Below are 22,370 nucleotides of genomic sequence, written 5' to 3' on the forward strand. Positions count from 1 at the left end.
AAATAATATTACTAAATATGTAAAATTCAATAATTTTATTACATTCGCAAGAAATATTTTAAGATTCCTCGGTGTTACCTATTTTATTTCGAGGATAACATCGAAATGCATTTGAACATTTTAATCGAATTTTCATATATTTATTGCACAGATTCAAATAATAAATATTTTAAATATTAATAGCAACATTTCTGTTGTGATTACGGTGTCCCAATAAATTGTGGGCAGAAACTACTTCACATACGACCGCAGTGTATATTATATGAAACTGAGTATGAAACTAATGGTTTTTTGTGTTCGTAATTGGATTTCACTAGTTGATTTACCGCGCACGCTTGACGCATGGATGTTTGTCACGATACAATTTAGCCGACCATTATATGCTGCTGAAGGGTTTTCGTATTTCCTCGTGTTTCCTACTACGAAAAGGCCATTCAGGTGTTGGTTTTATTTCGATGAATTGCTATTTATTATTTGTGATTCTGTTTTCGAGGTACGCATCTAAAAGAATCTCTGACATTGTCCCCATGGGAAACTTGCGGGAGCAATGTATGTAACTAGAATCGTTGAGAAACTTGAATCTTGATTCAACATGTACGAAATATATATAATTTTTTTTTAGTCTTTTAGAAACATTGATACAGCTTGATTTTCAAAATTTGAATCAAAAACAAAACACTAATAATGAGAAGGTATAATACTTTGTAATTATAAGCTGATTTAAATCATGTTAATCAAATTAATGTTATTTTAATAAGCAAGCAGAAAAATTGCCCAAAACGCCGTTGGACGACTGAAATCAAAAACTACTTAGGCAGGTTTATGAGAAACCAATTTTAGCCATTTATTTTTCTACTTTGTTTTGGATGTACCTCTTTGCATTCAAATAGACAAATTCTCAAAATTTACATCGCTCATTGCTATGGAAAAGGATACTACTAAATGAACCTACAGTTTATTTCATAATTTTAATAATAAATTTTTGCAAGACCGGATCACTTTTGAAAATATGTAACTTTTAATAGTTGAGATATATTTTTAGGTATTTTTTGCTTTCTCGTGCGTATTCAACAAAACACAATAGGTTCTTAAGAAATTTTATGAAAATATATCAGGGGCTTACTATCATCTCCTAATGAGATCCAGTTTAGGTTCTAAACTGTTTTGTAGCGCAAATTCGTATCAATCAATATAATCCTTAAAATTTGAACTACGCTGCATTTGAATTGTTCCTTAAAAGTTGAAGCCTGCTGGTATGATCAGCTTTTTTTTGATCTTGTCGTTAGAGTATCCCTGTTCTATGGTTGACACGACTCAATCAGTTGGCACTCATGTTTTTTTGACTCATTCAGTTGGCTCTTTTTTTAAAAACTTTTTATGCACAAGAATTATTTTAACAAATCTCATCTTCTGAATTTTATGATATTGGGAACGTATTAAGCGATTTAGAGCACCCTAGATAACTAGATCGGGCACACCGCATGTTTTAAAGCTACCGTGTTAATTCTTCATTTACTGGCTGGGTGGTGGCAGGTAACCAGATTGGCGGGCCCAGGGGCAAAAATTGCTGGACGGTATATGCTACATGCTCGATGATTAACTTAAAATTTGAACGTCGTATCGCGTTTTAGCTTGTAGTATGGTATGATTATATTATTTATTTACTTGGTATTGCATGGGGCTTCGACCACGTTGCAATCTAGCTCTCTGACTATCTCGACAATAAAAACAAACAAACACATTTACAATTGTTCGATTTATAAGGATGTTGTGTAATTGCACGAGATACCTACAATAAGGCTAAAAAACTAACTGCATGCTAATTAAGAGCATTGATAAAGTAATATCTAAAATGAGTGTGGTTTGCGGTGGTAATTTAGAACCACTGCTTAAAATCCCGCGTATGTCGAACGAAGCAATCAAGGCAATTAACACAAGCTTTTATACCTAATTACCGAAGACAAAGAAAGACTTCGATAAAAGAGCAAAAGCAAGAATCTTCTTTGTATTTAAGATTTATTTAAAAAGCGAACGCCTCATGGCTTTCTTTATGATAAATGTCCAAAGAATATTATAACCATTTCAATTCCATTTGGACTACGAGTTATAATTATGTCCTTAGGCGTTAATGTTCAATGCTCATAGTAACGCTAGGGTCAACATTTAAAAATAACTGAAGCGTATCCGACTTTGTAAAGGTGCACGTTCATCGGCTGCAAGGTAATAGCAAAAGATTAATTTGGAGTATCCATATTCATGTAAACATTTTGATGGAGAATGTTGCGGATACACTTCTATAAACTATTAATACAAAAGTAATTTTTAAATAAATGATTTGTCAAATTTTTTTGCTGATATTCTATATAATTACATACAACTAGCCATAGACTATTGTATACTTACTTAAATGTATTACGCTTATATCCTGCTCCTGTGACGTCTATCAATCATGACAATATAGCTTTTGATATAGAACTTTTACAAATACCGATTTATGTGAGTGTGGTTAATAATACATTTAAAAACAGATCAGAAGTAAGTTTAGTTAGAGTAGTAACTAAAACAGATGTCGATAAGTAAGTATATTTTGGTGGAACTAAATCTTTACGTTTATTTTACAATAATAAGTACAATTTGCATTAAATATTTGATTGTAATATTACTTAACTATAAAGATACCAATTTCTGCTAAGGTAAATTGGAAATAATTTTTACAATACGATACATCGCCATTTTCTAATTACAGGTAGTGGAAAACAACCTTAACGAATGAAAAGTAGTCTCTTGTTTAAATTAATTCTGTTTGATGTAACATGGTAATTTTACCACGTTTAAAATAATTGTTCAATTAAAAGGCGCCGAAAGAACACACTGGCATTAGACATTTTTTGCATAAAATTAAAAAATAATTTGCTTCATTTACTCATTCATGGATTAGTATTTGAAGCGGTGGTGGTCTAATGATTAACACGCCTGTGAACCGAATGGTCCCTGGTTCAATTCCCACTGGTAGGCATTGTACGTGTATCTATACTAGCTTAACTAGTTGTTACACGAGGCTCTGCCTCCGGTAAATTGTGGCTTATGTCACTTTCCACCCTTCCATCTATTCCCACACAAACAATAATATTTTAAACTCATTGCTCCATTTCGACGTGAAAGGATGGCCAACACACTTTATCATTTATAATACTGAATAACATGCATTGTAAAGCAATTCTTTCCTCTTTCCTCTGTCATGCAAGCAACATCAATCGATATAAATAAATACTGTATATGAGCAAAGGGTTTAATGAAAACGAACTGATAGGTAATAGTGCACCTTCCTGAGATAGTGATCTTTAATATAGCATGAGTGGTGAAACATTAAAATGAGAACGGGCGGAAGCGATCGGGACCGCGCCCGAAGGGTTAAGTCTGCAGGCGAAATTAGAAACGATTGCCGAAAACCATTAATGTGTTTTTGTGGAAATTGTTTTTTGAACAGATTTTTGATATTGTGAAGAACGTCATTTTGTCTAAACATCAGCGGCGCGCGGCATTGTCTATTGGACGGACGTCAAAATGACGGAGCGGGAGTGAACAATGGGGCATGACTTTTCCTACATAGTATACGTATAAAAAATACCCGACATCACTTTTATCTGCTTAATTTTTTAAATAAAGCATTAAATTTTTTTAAATGATCTTAATTAGGTCCTATGGTCCGTAGTTTCATATTTTTATATCATAGTATAATGAAACAGAAAGCCGTAAAGTTTAATTTTAAAAAGATAAAGTTTTCTTATTGCGAATTTATACTTTTGAATTTAGTACATCTTTCAGATTTGTAACCTCATATGTGGATTAGGTACGTCCGTAAAATTTCCATGAGTTTATAAGATAAATAATGTTCCTTACTTATCCAAAATATTTAAATGTAAACTACTTTTAACAAATGCTTGTCTTTTATGAAGTCCTTTGTATGAAAGGGCAAAAGGCAAAACCACGAAATTCTGTGGGCCGGATTAAAAGGGTCTGTGATGGTCTAAGCAAGTAAATTGCGCACAAAAACAGTATTCAAATATTTATAAATAGTACTGGTTCTGATTGCCTAGATTTTCTTCCCCACTTTGTTCTCCACACAGTCTACGGCATCTTTAATTGTCAGAGACCATTTGATAAAGTAATATTTTTTCCTATATTTGTGGTTTATTGAAGCATAGTGTCTGAATTATAATTATAATTTAACTACTAAACTAAAACACTAAACTAAACTAAATTATATTTATAATGTATATTGAGAAGTGAAATGCAAACCCGCACTTCGCCCTCAGGTAGTGACTCCATCTGAGGTAGAATTTCAGTGGATTTTATGTTTAGGAGTTGTGAGTTGCATTTATCGATAGATATACATACATCCACACGGAATCAGTACAATATCGTATCCCTACGGGTTCGGACCGGAAGTGACGACCCTAATCCCTTTTCAGTGAACCTTGGAATTTGTTACGTCTAATCTTAGTTAATAATTCTAGAAACATCTTTAAACAGGATGTGGTGGAGGCCTGGAGGCAAGGTTTAGAAACGTAAGCTATTCCCCGCGACTTCGGCCGCGTGAAATTTATTGGGTTACTCAATATATGATAGACCGTAGATAGATTGGTATAAAGAAATCAGCTCACTCAGTTGAAGATACTGCGTAAAAATTTAATTTCAAGATTCCACCAGAATAAACGTAGGTACGTATTTACGTACAATCAATACAAATGTCCAAATTCATAATTACAAATCAAACGTAGGAATAGGTTTTTAATTTATTGCAATTTTACGAAAGCACTTTTACTAGTACGGACAGAGGCAGATAAACCTATACCCTGTGGTAATTAGTCACTTAGGTGGGAGGTTAGGTTTATCTGCCTCCGACTGTACCTGTGGACTGTACTTGGTAAGTACACTTGTAAAAGGATAAGACATATTGCACTGACCGCAAACGATGACGAATTGTACGGAAGATCGTGATGAGTTTTTCTCTTTCGTTTAAGTTTATTAATGTTGGTGCGAGCAACGGAATGCATTGTTTATCAACTAAGTACTAAATTATCAACTATCTAAGTCTGATATCATGCAGAGAGAATTTTAAGACGATTACTGCAGATACGTTGCTCCGTCGTCGTGCAAGTTGTGATTGCAACGCTGAAGTTGCTCTATGTTTTGTGCATGTGCATAGAGTAAATATTCCTCTGAAAGTGCCAATATATTTTTTTCTTTGTCGTTACAAACATTCTATTTGTTATTCAAATCTTACATTTATTTCAAAAATCATAAAATGTTACAAATTCTTGATCTTAGTTCGACGTGCTTTGGGAGATACACAGTAAACATTATTCAGTTATATTATTCAGTTCACTTGAAAAATTTTAAAGGAAAAGACGTTCGTATCTATGTATCTATAAAGATTGGTTTCCCATGAGACAAATACATTACAAACAAACAATTAAATATACATTACAAAAAAAATATTTTTTGTATTGCTCACCGCCTTTTATTCGAGTATTCTTATGCCAACACTGGTGTCAGATTTAATTCAAGCTGCCTAAAGGCGTCTGAGATGACTGACGTGCAAAATAACTAGAGAATTAAACAGCATACCAATGTTCAGGATCACGATGCAGCATACCAATTTTCCTCAACGGAAGTAACTCGACGTAAGTTTTTCTTTCGGAGAGGAGCAGCGATTTGCATTTTAATTGTTTGTTTGTAATGTAATAACATTACATAGTAACTTTAAAAATGAAAAAAATAAGCGACTAATTATAATCATCTCAACAAATATATAAGTAAGAAAATGCTCACGCACGCACGATTTATCAAAGCGCCCTATCACCTCAGAGATACTGGATCGAGGGCAGAATGATGCTAAAGGCAAGAGCGATAATCTCCTCGTCTCAGACACCTTCGAGACTAACGAAGTTCTTATAATCCCCCCCCCTGCCCCCCAGGGTAATCGAGTTATTGCCTTGCATCTCATGTCTTTCGCGTCACACCTCATGAAGGTTACTCCAGTTTTAATGCAGTTTCAAATGATTTTGACATTAAACAAAACACAATTGTTAATAAAGTTTTTATTAGATACTTTTACCTATGGATTTCGTTTCGTGTAGGATAGATTTAGAATTGAAAGTTAAACAACCCTTAACTTGCCCTCTCAAAAGTTCCTTGCAAAAAGTAGTGGACAAAATGTTAAATCTTACTTTATTATATTTGTAAATATCTTTCTACAATTAATTACAAGTAATAGAACAATTTACAACTCAATAAGTGGACGATATATTTTTTTCTCGTAATCATTCGTTTACGTAAAGTAAGCGTAATGGAAATCATTTTTTTTGTTTAATTTTCCAACCGATACATCCAACGCACGCATCGGGGTAATATCGTTACTTCAAAACTCTGCTTAATTGAATCTCCCTGGAGTAAAAACGTTAATAAATAAAAAGCGTAGACTGTTATTTACGTTATTTTTATGCGGGAGTACGAGGAACTCTTCGGCGGCGTAATCTGCTGTCATACGGAAAAAAGTCGCAACTGATATTTTTTTTTCGAAAATGAGTTGTATACATATTCGGAAAGAGAAAAAAAGACGACTTCGAATTCATATGCTACTAAATTTCGAAAAAAAAATGTCAGTTGCGTCCTTTTCGCTTACAACGATGGTCAGTAATCGTTCAAAAATTGCTTTCATCTCAACTCCTCGACCATTTTGCATTGTCAGTTGTATGTACGTATTACATGCCAAATTGAAATTGGCTCTGGGCACCGATTATAATTTATGTAAATAAAATAGTGGAATATTGGCCAGTCATCAATATTTTGTCAATCGATAATGGCGATTTCCGATGTAGAGTGTTCCGTACAAAAATATTTTTTTCATCATTGGATGTAGCAGTTGGATGTATGCAGCTTACAGGCTTAACTGATCACGTCATATGCAGCATATCAGCTGATGACCAAAATGAAAAACAATTTGGGTTGTGTCTTGCGATTTTCTTGAAGAACGATATAATGGATGTCCAGGTCTTACGAGGGACAGGGTAGAGGAGGGTGGCATACGTGAAGAAAGGATACCCAGCAGTGTGCAGAAAAACGCAGAAATGATGATTCATTTCAACTTTCCCACAAACATTTCCATCATAAAAGCCTATTAAATAAATTAATAAAAAAACGCATGTAATGTGACCATACATCATTTTTTATTCAAGTGCAATTTCAAAAGAATTTGTTTGAGAGCAGTAATATAAAAGCTGAATATATTTACAAAACCAGACTTTGTTAGGTGAGGTTGAAACTTGAAAGAGCTAGCAGTGGTTCCGTACATATTTTTATGTAATTACATGTGTATTGAATTCCATCACATAAATTCGAACAGCTACTATTGAAGTTACGCAATTCAATTCTAGCTATGTACATGTGTAGCAAGATGATGACAGCTAGGTTACACATAGAAACATAAATATTTATTACATAAAGAGCTGTTTGTTGAAATGTACGCAACGCATTGTCATAAACCACAAATAGTAATGATTTATTTATAAGGAAATAGTAGGTATTTTAAGGAAATAGTTGATTTATTACGTAAAAATTAAAATATGAAAATGAGAGCCGAAGATTGTTTGAATTTGTCATAATTATGAAGTTAATGATTTTATTGTAATAATTATAAATAAACTTTAGAAATTAAAAATCTTCTAGTCATTGTTCCTACTATTCATTGTAATTACAGAACCCTAATAGTAAAAATCATTAGATATAATAAATAGGTTTTTTGATAAGACGACGTTGTCGCCACTCCACATAGGCCGTTACTTCTCAAATACGTATTAGACGATGAATTTTTAGTGACTATTATCTATATTTCCATGTCCATATTTCCATATCCATACTAACTAATATTATAAAGAGATAAATTGGCATTTTTGTTTCTTTGTTTGTAGTCACAGAATTTTCTTTTATCGAAGTTTTTTTTTCTTTATTGATTTAAAGGGAAATCGAAGTTTGTAAACCCAAAAACTACTGCACCGATTTTCATAAAATTTGGCTACTATTTTTTATATTTGAGTTTTATCCTAGAGAAGCCGGGACAGGCTGCTAGTAATTTGTAATTAAGTATGCATAATTCTTGAAGATACGGCTTTATTTTCTTTTGTTATTTACACAAAATAATAGAGGGTGGGTATTCGATTGTTTTTCAATTTATAATTCTTGACTTGACAGCAGCGAGGTACAAATGAAATTTGAAATTGGCGATATATTATTATTGTATGTTCATTCGTAACTCAGATTATCACACATTTGATTTACATTATATAGTTTCATTTTATTTTATTTCTTTTGATATTACACGACTGCCATGAGATAACCTAGAGGTATTTTGATATAATTTTCAAGATTAAGAATTTTCAAATTTTCAGGTGCATAATGGAGGGTGACTATGATAGCAACTGTACACGTAATAGGGCAGGTTCTGGCATTCCGCCCAACAGGGCGGGCTAATGGCGGCCAGCACGCGACTTACTCCGCAACCACAAACTGCAATTGGCTATCCACCACTCCACTGTTTGTGATTTTTTCTTTCAAATGTCATGGCGGATATTTCTGAAAGTTTTTCATAGCTTTTGGTATTATTTAATAGAATAAATCAATAAAGCCGGCTTCCGATATTACTAGCTGAAAAAACTGCGGGAATCAATTTGAATTATATTGTTTGTAAAGACATTAAAATTATTTAAGAATTTCATTATCCTATTCTGACTTTGATTATTGCTCAGTTATCGACGTGTCCAGCGATATATTGAAAAAAAAAATCACAATTTACGAGACAAATGTGTACGGTGTTAACTACAGTGTTTCTGGTGCTAGCAACTGTATCTACGCTCCAAAACACACTTGCGTCAGGAACCAAACACTACATAGCACTAATTGAGCTATTATTACATAATTAGGAGCAGTAAATCGAATATTAACAGCCACACGGCTTCACGGGTCAAAAACTCAGTTATGCTTTAAACATGTTCTAAAACTGGCGCCGTTAGGTAAATGTAGGTAATACTAATAATGTCCACGGCCTGCCCTTTCATTGTGGCTGAAAATTCAGTTATAAATTTGTGTTTCGGTGGCCCGACGTAGAACAAACAGTAATGTAAACAACCCAGGTATTGTGAGGCTAGAAGAGTGTTTTCGCTGCGCTCTGCATATGGTAGGCCAGCGTTCTCCGGAGTGCTTGTTCAAATTATTAAGTGCAATCCAGTTTATTAAACGTAGTTTAATTAGCACTCGATTGTATTTTTCAAGAAATCACAAGTTATAGGTAAGTTACACCATGTTAATTAGCTGATTTTGTCAAGACTTCTAAATCTATTATATTATATGTTAAAAATGTTAAATAAATTGAAATGCTTTCAATTTCTTGGATTTTTTTATAAGCTTGTAATTTTAACAAACAATAAAAACACTAATTTGCTTTATTGGAAGTTAAATAACTAGTTTGTTCACTGAAATAGGAGTCGATAGCGGTGAAAAGAACTACTGACTTTGAGTATGATAATCCAGATTCATGCTATATGTAAAGTAAGACTTTGAGTTCAGTCTCCGTTTGGTAGCAATGATATTTTAATTACAAGATAACTATATGAAATGGGGAGATATTACAGAAACGAATATGAAATTCCATCAACAACTTTTTTAGCACAATTAGGATTATGGGAGATCGTAAAATTTTTTGTTTCGTTTATTCGGAACAAATTTCGTACTTTCCGATGTGGTCGTTGATTCGGCTTCTTTTATTTTGGGTCCAAAATTTTGACGTTTACGACGGCAATCAATCATTTTATTCGTGGCGCCTAATTATTGTTATAAAAGGGCCATAGGGTTAGGTTGTTGACTTTGTACAGCTATCTTTTTTTATTCTTCTCATTTGAAAAGTGGTCTATTGGCTACAATTATTTTCTAATAATTTATGTTATCTGCAGTTTTTTTAATACTCTATATACTCCCATGTTTTTCGTATAAGGTGACTAAGGGATAAAAAGCAAAATTAATATTCCCAAAGAGAGTTGATTCTTGCTAGTTACAAAATCAGCCTGAATTATAACAATTTAAAAGTTTTTTACTCATAGATACCGGGCTCAAAGACGGTTATGCAACCGAGAACACGTGAGCATAAGAAAGAATAATTTAATCATTAAATACGTACGAGTTCATATATTAATTATTCATTATTAATTGTTCATTATTAAATAAATTAGTAAGCAGATTATTATTTTATAGTAGTATGTAATAAAAAACATCACATCTACTTCTAGAAGGGTTAAACTTTCCTAGGATATGGCTCATACATTTGATAATTTTTAAAGTTTATCATTAAATACACTGGCTATCTTAATTTCGGTTTTTCTTACCAGTCGTTATGTCAAAAATTTTTCTTTTATGATTTTACAGCAATATAAATATATTTTTAATGCTTTACTTTTGAATGTTTATGTTTGAACTAAAATATATATATATATGACTTAATTTCAACAAAATTCAACTCTAAGTACTGTGAAGATTGTTTACAAGTACCTAAGGACACGTAAGAAAAACGGACTTTATCTAACTATACGAAAGTTGAAACACGTTCAGGTGAAAAGTGTTCGAATTAATGTCTGCCGATCGTCTCGGTTCTCAAACCGTTTACGGGCATAATAATCATTAAAATGTATTTCCATTTTATTCGGGCCCTAACTCGGACCTCTCCGATTATGATCTCTATACTCTCTGGGGATCCGTCAATCGAATTTTAATACGAATTTTTGAAACTCGCAGTATTTGGTACTTTAAAAAAATATCATTAATATATCAATTTTATTGACTTTTTCTTATTAAAGAAATATACTACTCAACCTCTTGCGTGGTGCGATCGCATTTTGTTTTTTGTGTTTTTTTATATATTTAGATGTCAGACATTTTTGTCATCCCTTTTTTTACTTGTACATAATCCCTTTGTAAAAAAAGCTTGGTTTAGTTGAGGGAGATATTTATATTATTATCTCAGATACACTATTTTTGGAATTGATTTATCCATTCTACCTATATTCAATATGAATGTGTGTTTGTTTTTTAGCTAGCCTAGTATAAAAGATTTTTATTATATGTACGGAACACTCAATCAGTTTTTTAAACACGCAACGTATTGTCTTTTTAAATTAAGAATAATATTCGAATATGGAATGAAAAATAAAGCAAGTCTAGAACTGTAACATATAATTTTGTAAATAGCTATTTGATCCGTTCACTTTGGGAACAAAATACGGTGATTCCAACATAAGAAATTAATGTGTATTAAATGTTTTCAATGTTTAGCGTTTTCTTGTGTTTTCCATTTAACTACATTGCATTAGTTAGGTAGTCAATTGAATATTCAAAATTAAAATTGAGTTTTGGAATAAGATTAAAAAAATAAATAAAATAGTAAATATAAGTAAGTATATATATTAATGAAGGGATCTAAAGTTCTTTTTGTATAAATTCTCTGTTTTTAATGGGTAAATTAAAAAAAATACATATTTTTAAAATTTATTTTTATAATTTTATCTAAGTTGATAAAAAATAACACTATCATCCACCAAAAGTTTCAAAAAGCCACGTTCCACGTGTCAGCCTCCATACAATGGCGCGAGCTGGAATGTTTTAATCTGTGTTCCGATTAATAATTTTTCATTGCATTCTATTTCAGTTTACAAACGCACACACATATGCTAATTACTGCATGGATGTAAAAAGTGCACACACGAGGTTGGCGGTGCGGAGGCCACACCCACGTCGACGCCTGCTCATTTTAAATTGTAATTACAATTTATTATTGTGTCTCTGTGCCGCCTTCGTCGCCGACGCCATTTTATCGATCGCAACAGTTATATTTGAACGCTTTCCCATTATTCGAACTTTGAACTACGTGCAGCGTGAGATCCACACGTATTTGATGAGTTATTTTGAACTTTTTAATGCCGACAACTCGAGAATGAGATGTCGTTTTTCAATATCGTTTTTGTTTTAAACAGCGAATTTATGCTATATTTATCGCAGCAATAATTATATCTACTTAATCGAAATTTCTTATACTTCATCAAAATTAACCAAATGGTTATTCCGTGAAAGTGTGGCAGACATACTTTCACATTCATAATATTTATTATATTTGTTTGTTTGATATAACTTTATTATAAGAAAATATATAGAGGCAAATAACAAAAATACTGCCATCACCCACGTAAACACAATATAAGATTAGTAATACATGATTTTATGTCTGTCGTTCATAGTAACGGCGGACTTATCCCATGGAGGATCTCATGTCAGCCAGCAAGAAAAGAAATAATTACAAATATAGAAGGGGAAAATAATATACCCATGCTCAACGGCTGAGGAGGCAACTGGGAGTACGTTACAATGAGAGAGACAGAGAGGGGAAAAGAGGAAGCAATACAACAAAGTATGTAAGTCTGTCTGGGCACTCTGATGAGTTAAATACAAGAAATAGGGTATAGATGCAATTGACGTAGATAGTTTGAAACAGTTCAGTAATGAGATTAGCCAAGTCCATATACTTTGGAGACAGAAGATGGCGGTGGCGGTCCAACCAGGCAGAGAGTAACTTGTGCTAGACAATTATTTCAACTATAGGCTTGAGATACATTGAACTTTTCCCTGAACATGTCGCTCCCGCTACAATGTGTCACTTTTTTTTAATTAAATGAATACCATTTTATTTGTATATTCTGTAGGTCTGAAAATAGGTTGTTATTTATTTTTTATACCATTCCATCAATTATAGATCTTTTCTGATATGATTTTTACGTTGAAACAGATTTTCGTTATTTAATTTCTGCAAAAAAATGAAAATTGGAACATTTAGTATTTTTACAGAAGAAATTGATTTATGCAATTCAGTTTAAAATTGTAGTATAACTAATACCTGTAGTATAACATTTAATGATATTTAAATCTAAATGTTAAAATATTAAATTTATTTGTCAAATTAAAAGGTTTTGCATTTTTAAACCACATTGATAGGCAAAATACGAAAAGAAAGTATGGCAGAATATAACCATGAATTAAAATCAAAAGGAGAAGTACATTACTTTGATTTTCGCTCAAATCAACGCATTAGTGTAAGTGTGTCCCAGCCTTTTATTAAATCCAATTGAATTGAGAAACAACAAGGGGACTTGGGTTAAAAGCAAAGTTCTTCACCTATTATTATCTAGCCATTTTCAATTAATATTTAAATCATCGAGTGTAGACGTCATAACTTATTACTTACTCATACTTTTTTATTCCATCCTTTTTTACTATTTGCTCAAATGTATCTGTGCTAGCTTGTTTTCCAAAAACAATTTGCAATTAAAAATACATTTATTAACTATTATATTTCTCTTGGAATAATGCTCTCAGATCTTATCTTTGCGTATCCGGCCCTAGACTTTCTTGACAATAGTTTTCTTATTCCTAGTAGTCCCACATTTAGTTCTGGAAACCAAGACCCATGAAGACCCCATGTCCTTAAGAACTAAAATTACTATAAAAGTTCATTTTATCGTTTCATTCTTTTTTCGCGGCGTAAATTAGTTTGAATTGTTTTTTATGGTCTTGATGCGTAGGTAATTATTTTGCTACTATAGATACAAAATTCTTAATTATTTTACAGTCTTTCTGTTTCATCAGAATTCAATGACTATCATTACTTAGTATAAAACAAAGTCTGTTTCTATGAATACTTAGATCTTTAAAATTACACAACGGTTTTTTCGATAGATAATGTGATTCCTGAGGAAGGTGTAATTATGGTTTCACCTAAGCAAAGCCAAGACGGGCTGCTAGATTGAAATAGGAACAAGATTCCTTTTGTGAATACAAAACACGTTTGCTTTATAGCGTTGTGATGAAAAAATATCGCTTAAATAAAGATATCAAGCATCATTCATTTTCATATTAATATAATTAGGTAGGAATTAAATTATTTTTTGTGATAATGCCCTTATTCATATCGATGGACGATTTTAATTGTGTGATAATATCTTTCGAACAAGTCGTGTCTATTAATATGGCAAAGGGTAACTGTGTCGGTATGTAGAAACAGTATAATACTCGTTGCAGACTTAATATTGCGCGCATAAATATTGTCGCACAAGACAGCTCTTGCCGCCCGTAGTCTCTATTGAAGTATGGCACCTGTTTACGGGATGATGCATTTCTAAAAACTCATATATTGGTATATTAAAATTATTAATCTTTATAATATTATTTTACAAGATTTTTGTTTTTATTAAAGTTAAATAAAAATTTAAATATATATATTTTTAAATATCTACAAAAGGTAAATAATAAAAGTTTTAATTTATTAATGTTTGCCTATTTTAATTTCAGAAAAACATTCGGATTGATTTAGTAAGAAATTATTTTAGTGTAAATAATATTTAAAAAAATGAACATGCTATTAAACAGATATGACAGAATAATTAGATTAAAATTCTTATTGTAATAAGTGAATTGATAAAATATTGAATACATATTATTTTTAAATAACTACTATACTTATGTGAAATGATGTCAACTCACATGCAAAAAAATACAACACCCTATACTACAAAGGCCACGACACACGCACCTGCCAACACAGCTTAATTTTCGCTCTCGCCGCGCCTTGGATTAGTTTTTCCTTACGATAATTAAATAACTTTGAGCTATGTTACAGGGTGATCTACGGCGCTGTTTATTGTATCTCATACGTTCCCGCTGCTCCGATGCGCGATTTTATTGCCCCTACATGTAATTAAAGGGGTGGAGTGAAAAGCAACCGTGAACCGCAGGTAGGCAATGATAAAGTGCGTCTTATTGTGCTTTTTCTTCTAATTATCGAAACTTGAAAATTAAAATGTACTACATTTTAAAATTGTCTACTAAATAAGCAACATGTCATTGATATGTCTGTAACGAAAATTAGGTAACATGTAAGCATAATATTTTTAATGGAACATATATGCCTATTGTGTTAATTAAATTTGACAGAAAGGCGATTAACTGTAAGCAAAAACTGACCGGCGGCACACTTCGCTGTTAAAACAACTTAGCCCTTTTACTGTGATTTGCATCAAATCTAAATTTGAAATACTCGATTCCATTCTCAATTAAAAGCGCTTAAGCTGGTTCTTTATGAAAAAGTACATTAGCTTTTACCAGCGAATTTGCGTGAAATTAATTGTTTTCGATGATAAACGGAGATGACAGCCAGTGTTTAAGATTTGCTCGTACAACATTCTAAAAATATTGTTGCTACAGACCCTAACTATATTTTACTACAAATTTCAATTTGTTATAATAAATTATGTAGAAATAAGTGTTCTGTGTATGAGTCATGTACCGTGAAAATTTCATGTATTGTTACTAGAATAAATGCGATGAAAAGAATTTTGATTATCAGGTTGCGAATTAATGATATTTCGATATTATACTTTACTAGTGTTTCGCTTAAGCTACACTTGGGTAATACCATAATAAATTATACATCTAAATCTTCCTCTTGAAACACTTTATATATTAAAAACCCGCATAGTTAGTAGTCCTTTGCGTAGTTTTTAAGATATAAGCGTACATAGGCACAGACAGCCAGCTGGTAGCGACCTTGTTTTATACTTTGTTAGTGTTACCACTGCGACTCCGACCGCAGCAAAAATTACCTAGATATCTATGTTGTTTCATCATATAATGAATGTTTTTGAATTTCTACTATACATATAAAGAAAAAATAGTACATGCCAAAATTGTATACTTACAGCCGTGGCCGAAAGTATTTTATCATTGTAAAACATGTTCGGCCACGCCCCTTTTTATGTTTTTGAACAATGTTCTGTTCAAAACATGGCGTAGCGGACCCGCCTTAACTGTGGTATGTCAATCACGTACTGGCAGATGCTTTTAGAAGACAATTCTAATACCAGTGTTGGCAAATAGTATGTATGTAATGTACACTTTATAAGAAATAAACTGTATGTCTATTAGGTAAAGAGAGCTGGCAACACTGTGGTGTTTATCAACCAAATGGTATTGGTGTAGCATGTAGCTGAGCTGTTCCGCCGAGCTAAGGAGAAGGAGGACTTAACCATGCTAATCGCTGACCTTCACTAGTTGGAGAGGCACCCATAGAAGAAGAAGGTGTAGGCATGGCATTGGCAAAAAGTGTAGTTCATTAAAAATGCGTTTTTTACCTTTTACAAACTATTACCTATATATACTTACGAAGTTCTTTTTTAACATCGACAATCTACATATTCCAATAATCTACATATTCGTGCATGAATTTATTATTTTATTTCCAATATCCATCAATGCATTTCAAATTCACAACTTCATTTTTCGAAATTAAACGAACCAAGAAGTCGATCAAAACATATTTCATAAATTCCATCGCAGGGGTCAACGATTGCAAAATGTCCGAAATCTAAAGGGAGGACGGTGATCGGTCCCACCCTGCGGCCAAATATAAAAATCATTCATATGGACAAAATAAAATTGCATCCCAAATAACCCGGTGCTCATCGGCCGAAAATCTATTAGCAATAAATATGAAGTTTTCCGATTTCACAGGATTTAAAATGGCGATTGGACGCGAGTCAACTCCAATATAAAATCGGGGGGTCCTTATGAATTTTCTGCTTTATGGCATTGTAGTTTTATTGCTTTCACGATTCATTTCGATAGTTTCTGTTTTTTAAATCTAGTACTGGCTGTCATCTTGGTACATATCTACTATGTTTCATTAGTAATTTTGGACCTATTTTTTTCATGCTACTATTTGATATTATTGATAATGATTCGAGTTGTGATAGTGATGTTGTATTCAGCTCGTTATAAAAATAACTTTTAGCTGTTAACTTCAAAATATTCGATATTTTTAAGAGAAAATTTCAGTAAAATTTGAGGAAAAAAATTAATTATGTATTAAAATTCGACTCTGTTGAGTTTTATCTGACTCCTCTCAGACATACTTTGGGTCATCGAGTGTTATCCATCGGAAAATTCTCGGAAAATGTGGGTAAGCATAGGAATTAAATTATAAGACAAAAATGATAATTTTCAATTTTAATCTCGATATTTTTATCTACAATACAAGGCACACACACAATTTTAAGTAAAATTAATAATAATAATAATAGAAATAAATAGTAATACTTGTATTTAAGGATTGCCATCTATGAACCAAATTACAAAGTAAAGGTACATTGAGAAGCCTCAGCTTACTATCAAAGAGCTAGTACTAGCTAATGACAATACTGCAACTAATTGTAACGATTCTCCGAGTCCCCCGTCAGTCAATATTCGAAGTCTGTAGCAAAATGAAAGTAAATGATACAAAGGTACCACATTCACGCCTCTTTACACATTCACACGTGTTCATCTAAACATTTATAGTAACAACTAAGTTTTATCCATTACGTTTCATTACCCATTACAGATAATATGAAATTAATTGTAAAAGCAATCATTTTAATCGGCGCCTGACTATTTTTCTTGATCAAAATCAAACTGTCACTAGGGTTGATCGCTAACTATGTGGAAGTTTATTATATTCTTTCAATACAATGCATATTTAAAAGGGTGTATAGTGAACACTCAATAGCCAAGCGCCAATATAATGCCAAATACAATTTCTAAACCTTACGATTACTATTTTAGACATTTAAAGTCATTCCGTAAACTAAGCATCATATAAATAACACTATTTTATACTTTATTATGTATAAGTTAAAACTACTGCACTTATTGTTAGTACACTACCCATATACATCGACTCTGCAGTATGGATATGAGATACAGCGTTTAACATTATTTATACAACACCTACATCATGAAATTCAAAGAAAATCTTAGTTTACATTGTACGTAAAACTGTTTTCGGTTCAGTCAATAAAGAATTGTAAAAATGTAGTGTTTAAAACCGCTAACTTAACTACATATAATACATGTTTATGGTTTAGAAGATACACTAGTTTGAGTTACATCTAATCATTGCACTAAAATTGAATAAATTACATTAAAGTGAAGATCACCATATTATTTACTGAACGCGACTGTACATAGTTACCATGAATGTTAAATTGTGTAAGTAAGTACCTATATATTCATGATTTTACTGGCATACCAAATAATTCTAATTACTAAATAAAAGTTTCATAGGAACTTAAATGTCTGCCATTTGTAATCTTGAGAGACTAGTTGGTTTACAGTCCCAATATACAAAAATTTGGAAAATACTCGAAAACCAGTCTTTGATCAATTCCAATCATTGTTCATTTCAAATCGATTCAAATATCAATTCAGCTTATGATATGTAAGAAGTAGGTACAAATGATCTGAGTGATTAAATAACTGATGATTTTAATTTACAAACGGTAAATAAGGATACTTAATTCATAAATATGGCATTTGATATAAAGTTAAAGGTACTCTCACGAAAGATGTAAATGTTGACGCATTAATTACGTGAATCACTGATAAAATTGTTATTAAATCTAATATTTAAGAAATATTTACAAATTTCACTATGGAAGAAGAGTCCACCAGACTTCGTAGGTAGATCGTGAAGTCTACGCTAAACAACGCGAATAACAATATTTACAAACTAATCTCAATAATGGGAAGTTTTTTATCGAGATCCGTAGACGCCAAAGTGAATTAATCTGATGTTTACATCTGAGCATTCTGATTAGATGCGCGTGTGGTGTTTCGGCACCAAAATCTTTGGGTTTCATTTCTCCCTGAACTCAGGTTTTACGCTGATCATGGGTTTTCGTGTGTCATCGACGTCTTTGTCGCTGTCTTCGGGGTAGTCTGCCCCGGGAGTTGGTAGCTAAGTGGCGGAGCTGAAGAGGACCGAGTTCTTGTAGTAGCCGGCGCGGTCTGACAGGGGGCTCTTCACATCGCGCTCCATGGCTTGCTGTCGGGACTTGCGTTCCATCTCCAACTCTTGTGCCAGAGACTCTGTTGACAATAACAAAAAGAAATCAATTTTTTGTTTGTGGAATTTGAAGTTGGTACCAATATACAATTGAAATATGTGCATGTGGAAAGTGACTAATGAGGTACTGATATAGCTCAACAGTGTAAGATTTGAATGTCAACTGTACTCGTAAATATGGAAATTAAAATAAAAGTAATTAGTCATATCAGTAAAGAACACGAGATCATTCGAACTACTGCTATCGTTTTAGTAAGGTTATCTTATAGAAATAAACGTAAGTGAAAATGTTTGTTAAGAAACTATTCGGCTTTTAGGTTCGTATTGAGCTCTGTAAAATAATTGCAATAATTAAGTAAATTGACAACGCTCAAGCGGAAGTGTGTTGCCCTGGAAAATATGATTAGTATTGGGACTGGCACCAAGCACCTCACTTCAAACGGACTTCACATCCATTCCACTTTATATTACATATTCCCTTCCAGTAAAAACCTATTCGTAACATCGTGCGAGATTATTAAATTGGGTGGGGAAGGGTTGGTAGAATTATATTGACGACATTGTAATTAAGGTTTCTAATAAGAATGAAGTATATGTATAGTTATGTATGATGTGCATTTTGATTCTATTTGATTTTTCATGTATAACCAAAACTACTTAGACAATAACAAAAGAAATGGAGACGTAAACAACGATAAGACGGCATATGAAATTTTAAACACGTTTCAAGAGATTCTCTAATAAGATTTTGGGGAAATTGACAAAGTTCGTGAAGGGGCAAGAGTAGGTGAGGTAAGGCAATTGTCTCCAAAAACGTCGACGTTTTACGAAATATGCTTATTCAATTTCATGCAACGCTTGCCGCCTCCTGCAATTTACGAGATATAAAAGATATAAACGGAATCACGTTTTTTGCTTACTTTGATGGAACATTTTCTCAACGGGAATTCAATTTCTCTTCTCGACATTCGTTTACAATTTATGTCTCGAATGTCCAAAAGAGATTTCGCGAATTTGCCTAAAATACTTACCAAAACATGAACCATAATTTTTTGAAAAACCTTTTTGTACTTTACGCGAAGATGTTGTTTTGTCGTTTTGGTACTCATCTTAATAATATGTATTGTGTAATAAAACGAATATCCGTTTTAAAAAAACCGGGTTATAATCGGATTTGTGTCTGCGGAGACTGGCTCCAGGGCATCACACTCGCAAGTGTCGCCTATTGAGGGTTGTCCCGAAACAGAAACCTATTATCCCGGGCGAGATTATACGCCTAGGGCGTCACAATTAAATATTATACACTTAAAAGCTTCGGCCTTTGCCGTTTCACTTCGCTGCCACCCCTAAATGTCCCATTAGGTCTGTTTGAATACGTAATATTTTGCATTTGCCACTCTTAAAACAAAATTGCCGGTTCTTTTGAGAGCTGTAATCTATTTGCTTTGAAATAAACTATAATGGTTGAGCGAGTTTAATAAAATTCTTTGCTTAATCTCTTTTTCACTTTCTTGCAACAAATTGCATTGAAATATTTCTATGTAAGTATAATTTTTTGACAACTATTACACAATAATTGCTTTCACTTGTGATTGTATAAAAACATTCCTAAAAACGCGAAGTTGTTGTGATTGATCGGGCATGCAATGATAAAAAAGATAATGTACTTTCGAGACGTGAATCGATTTATAGAATTAAAGTTGCTTGTAAATAGATGGAACATTTAAAATATTCTAGTATTGCCTGTGTCTGTAACATAACAACAATTTACCAATAAGGTCGATGGAATGGACTAGTAATGACTTTCGACACCTGGGTTTTTGATGGATCAGACGTTAAATAAACAAAATGTGTCAATTTAGTCCAGTACTTTTTCTATCAAATAGCGTTGCAAGGGCTAAGCTTTCAACCCTAGTTCTGTTATGCGTATTGGTCTTGTAAAAATAAAGTTTTCTCATTAATAAAATAATAAGTAATATTTTGTTTACAGAAAATTAATCAAAATCAACAAAAAGAAATTAAATTTTTAGACGGTGTTACTTCTTGTAGATATTTTTTTTACTCAATTAGAAATTTATAATTTTGAAATTCAATATCTTTGTAGAATAATAGAAAGTCGACGGCTGCTTGTTATTTTTTAGAAATTTTTGAGCAATCGACACCGTGGTTGTTAAAGCCAAATTAATTACTCGTTTTTAAAGTAGAAAAATGGGTAGATTAATTCTTGGGATGGGAATTTGAGACGCTTGTGGACAAAGGGTGGTTGGTGGGATCCTGTTGTATCTTTTAGTTTAAAGAAATAGTAACGTTTTCCATGTTGGCAAACTTTTCTAGGATGGTGAGGGAATAGCCACTGTAGAATAAATTCAACAAGAAAATTACATTTTTACTGACTTTTGTTTGCAAACTTCCAATATTGACCTGCTTCCAATGTAAATATTGCCATCACATGATATGAAATGTCAAGTTAATTTTCACAAATCCGAAAAATCTAAATCTAGCCAAATAATATTCGAATGATAAAATTACTTTTACCAGACCTTGGTCTCCAATACTCTATGGCTACCGTAACAACCGGTAAAATGCTCAAATGAGACAAAGAGAGAGTGGAGTACAAGTCAGTGGGCACAAGTGGAACACATTAAGACTGAGGCATATTTCCGAGGGATCAGTGGAACAGGTAGAGGTCCTCGGACTCTAACAATAGGACTCGAACAAACCCAAGGTGCTACTGTAGTGACTCTATCAAACCGTGTCCAATCGGAATGATTGTGCTCATTTTCTATTAGAGAAATTCTTTCGACTTTTTCAAATGGTTCCTGCGTGACTCCGACACAGTTCAGTTCGAATACCAATCAGTGGATAATTAAAACAAATTAATTTGTAAGCATTTATTTTAATGCTAGCGACCCGGTCTGGCCTCGCTCTAATAGGCTATTTTGTATGTATAAATCTTCATTAATAAATTGTCTAATCAACAAGAAGTTTGAAAAATGACAGACAACTACTATTACTCTCAACTGAAATCTGGGGGCACGGCAGGGCCCCGCAAGTCAAGCAAAAAAAAAAAGCGGCACGGCCGTATCATCCTTTTCTCGAAGCAATTCAGGCCAATCTCGAACCCCAATAACTTCGTTGTGGATAAAACAGGAAGCCTGCATTTTCAGTAACTAAGCAGGTATTGTATAAACGCTGTAAATTTCAAATTTCATACAATTTGAACCAGGATTTATAGATCGACTTGGCCATTGCATGAAAACAATGTATCTTACAAGTAATACATATTAGATTGTTTAGTCTATGGCGCCCCACTCGATTGAAACTCTCGTCTCCAAAACGA

At 32.8% G+C, this 22,370-nt stretch overlaps 1 protein-coding gene across 8 annotated transcripts in view; it reads right to left on the reverse strand.

Moving 5' to 3' along the window:
- Positions 1 to 17,139: 17,139 nt before the first annotated feature.
- The window catches only part of dac (dachshund), a 146,038-nt gene continuing 140,807 nt past the window's right edge, over positions 17,140 to 22,370 (reverse strand). For all 8 annotated transcript variants that reach the window (XM_053756914.1, XM_053756915.1, XM_053756913.1 and 5 more), the window contains one exon: positions 17,140 to 19,053. In XM_053756914.1, the coding sequence (XP_053612889.1) occupies positions 18,923 to 19,053 (131 nt within the window). In that variant the 3' untranslated portion in view covers positions 17,140 to 18,922. The remainder of the gene's footprint in view (positions 19,054 to 22,370) is intronic.

The sequence above is a fragment of the Plodia interpunctella genome, chromosome 16, assembly GCF_027563975.2.
Source record: "Plodia interpunctella isolate USDA-ARS_2022_Savannah chromosome 16, ilPloInte3.2, whole genome shotgun sequence".
Taxonomy (NCBI): domain Eukaryota; kingdom Metazoa; phylum Arthropoda; class Insecta; order Lepidoptera; family Pyralidae; genus Plodia; species Plodia interpunctella.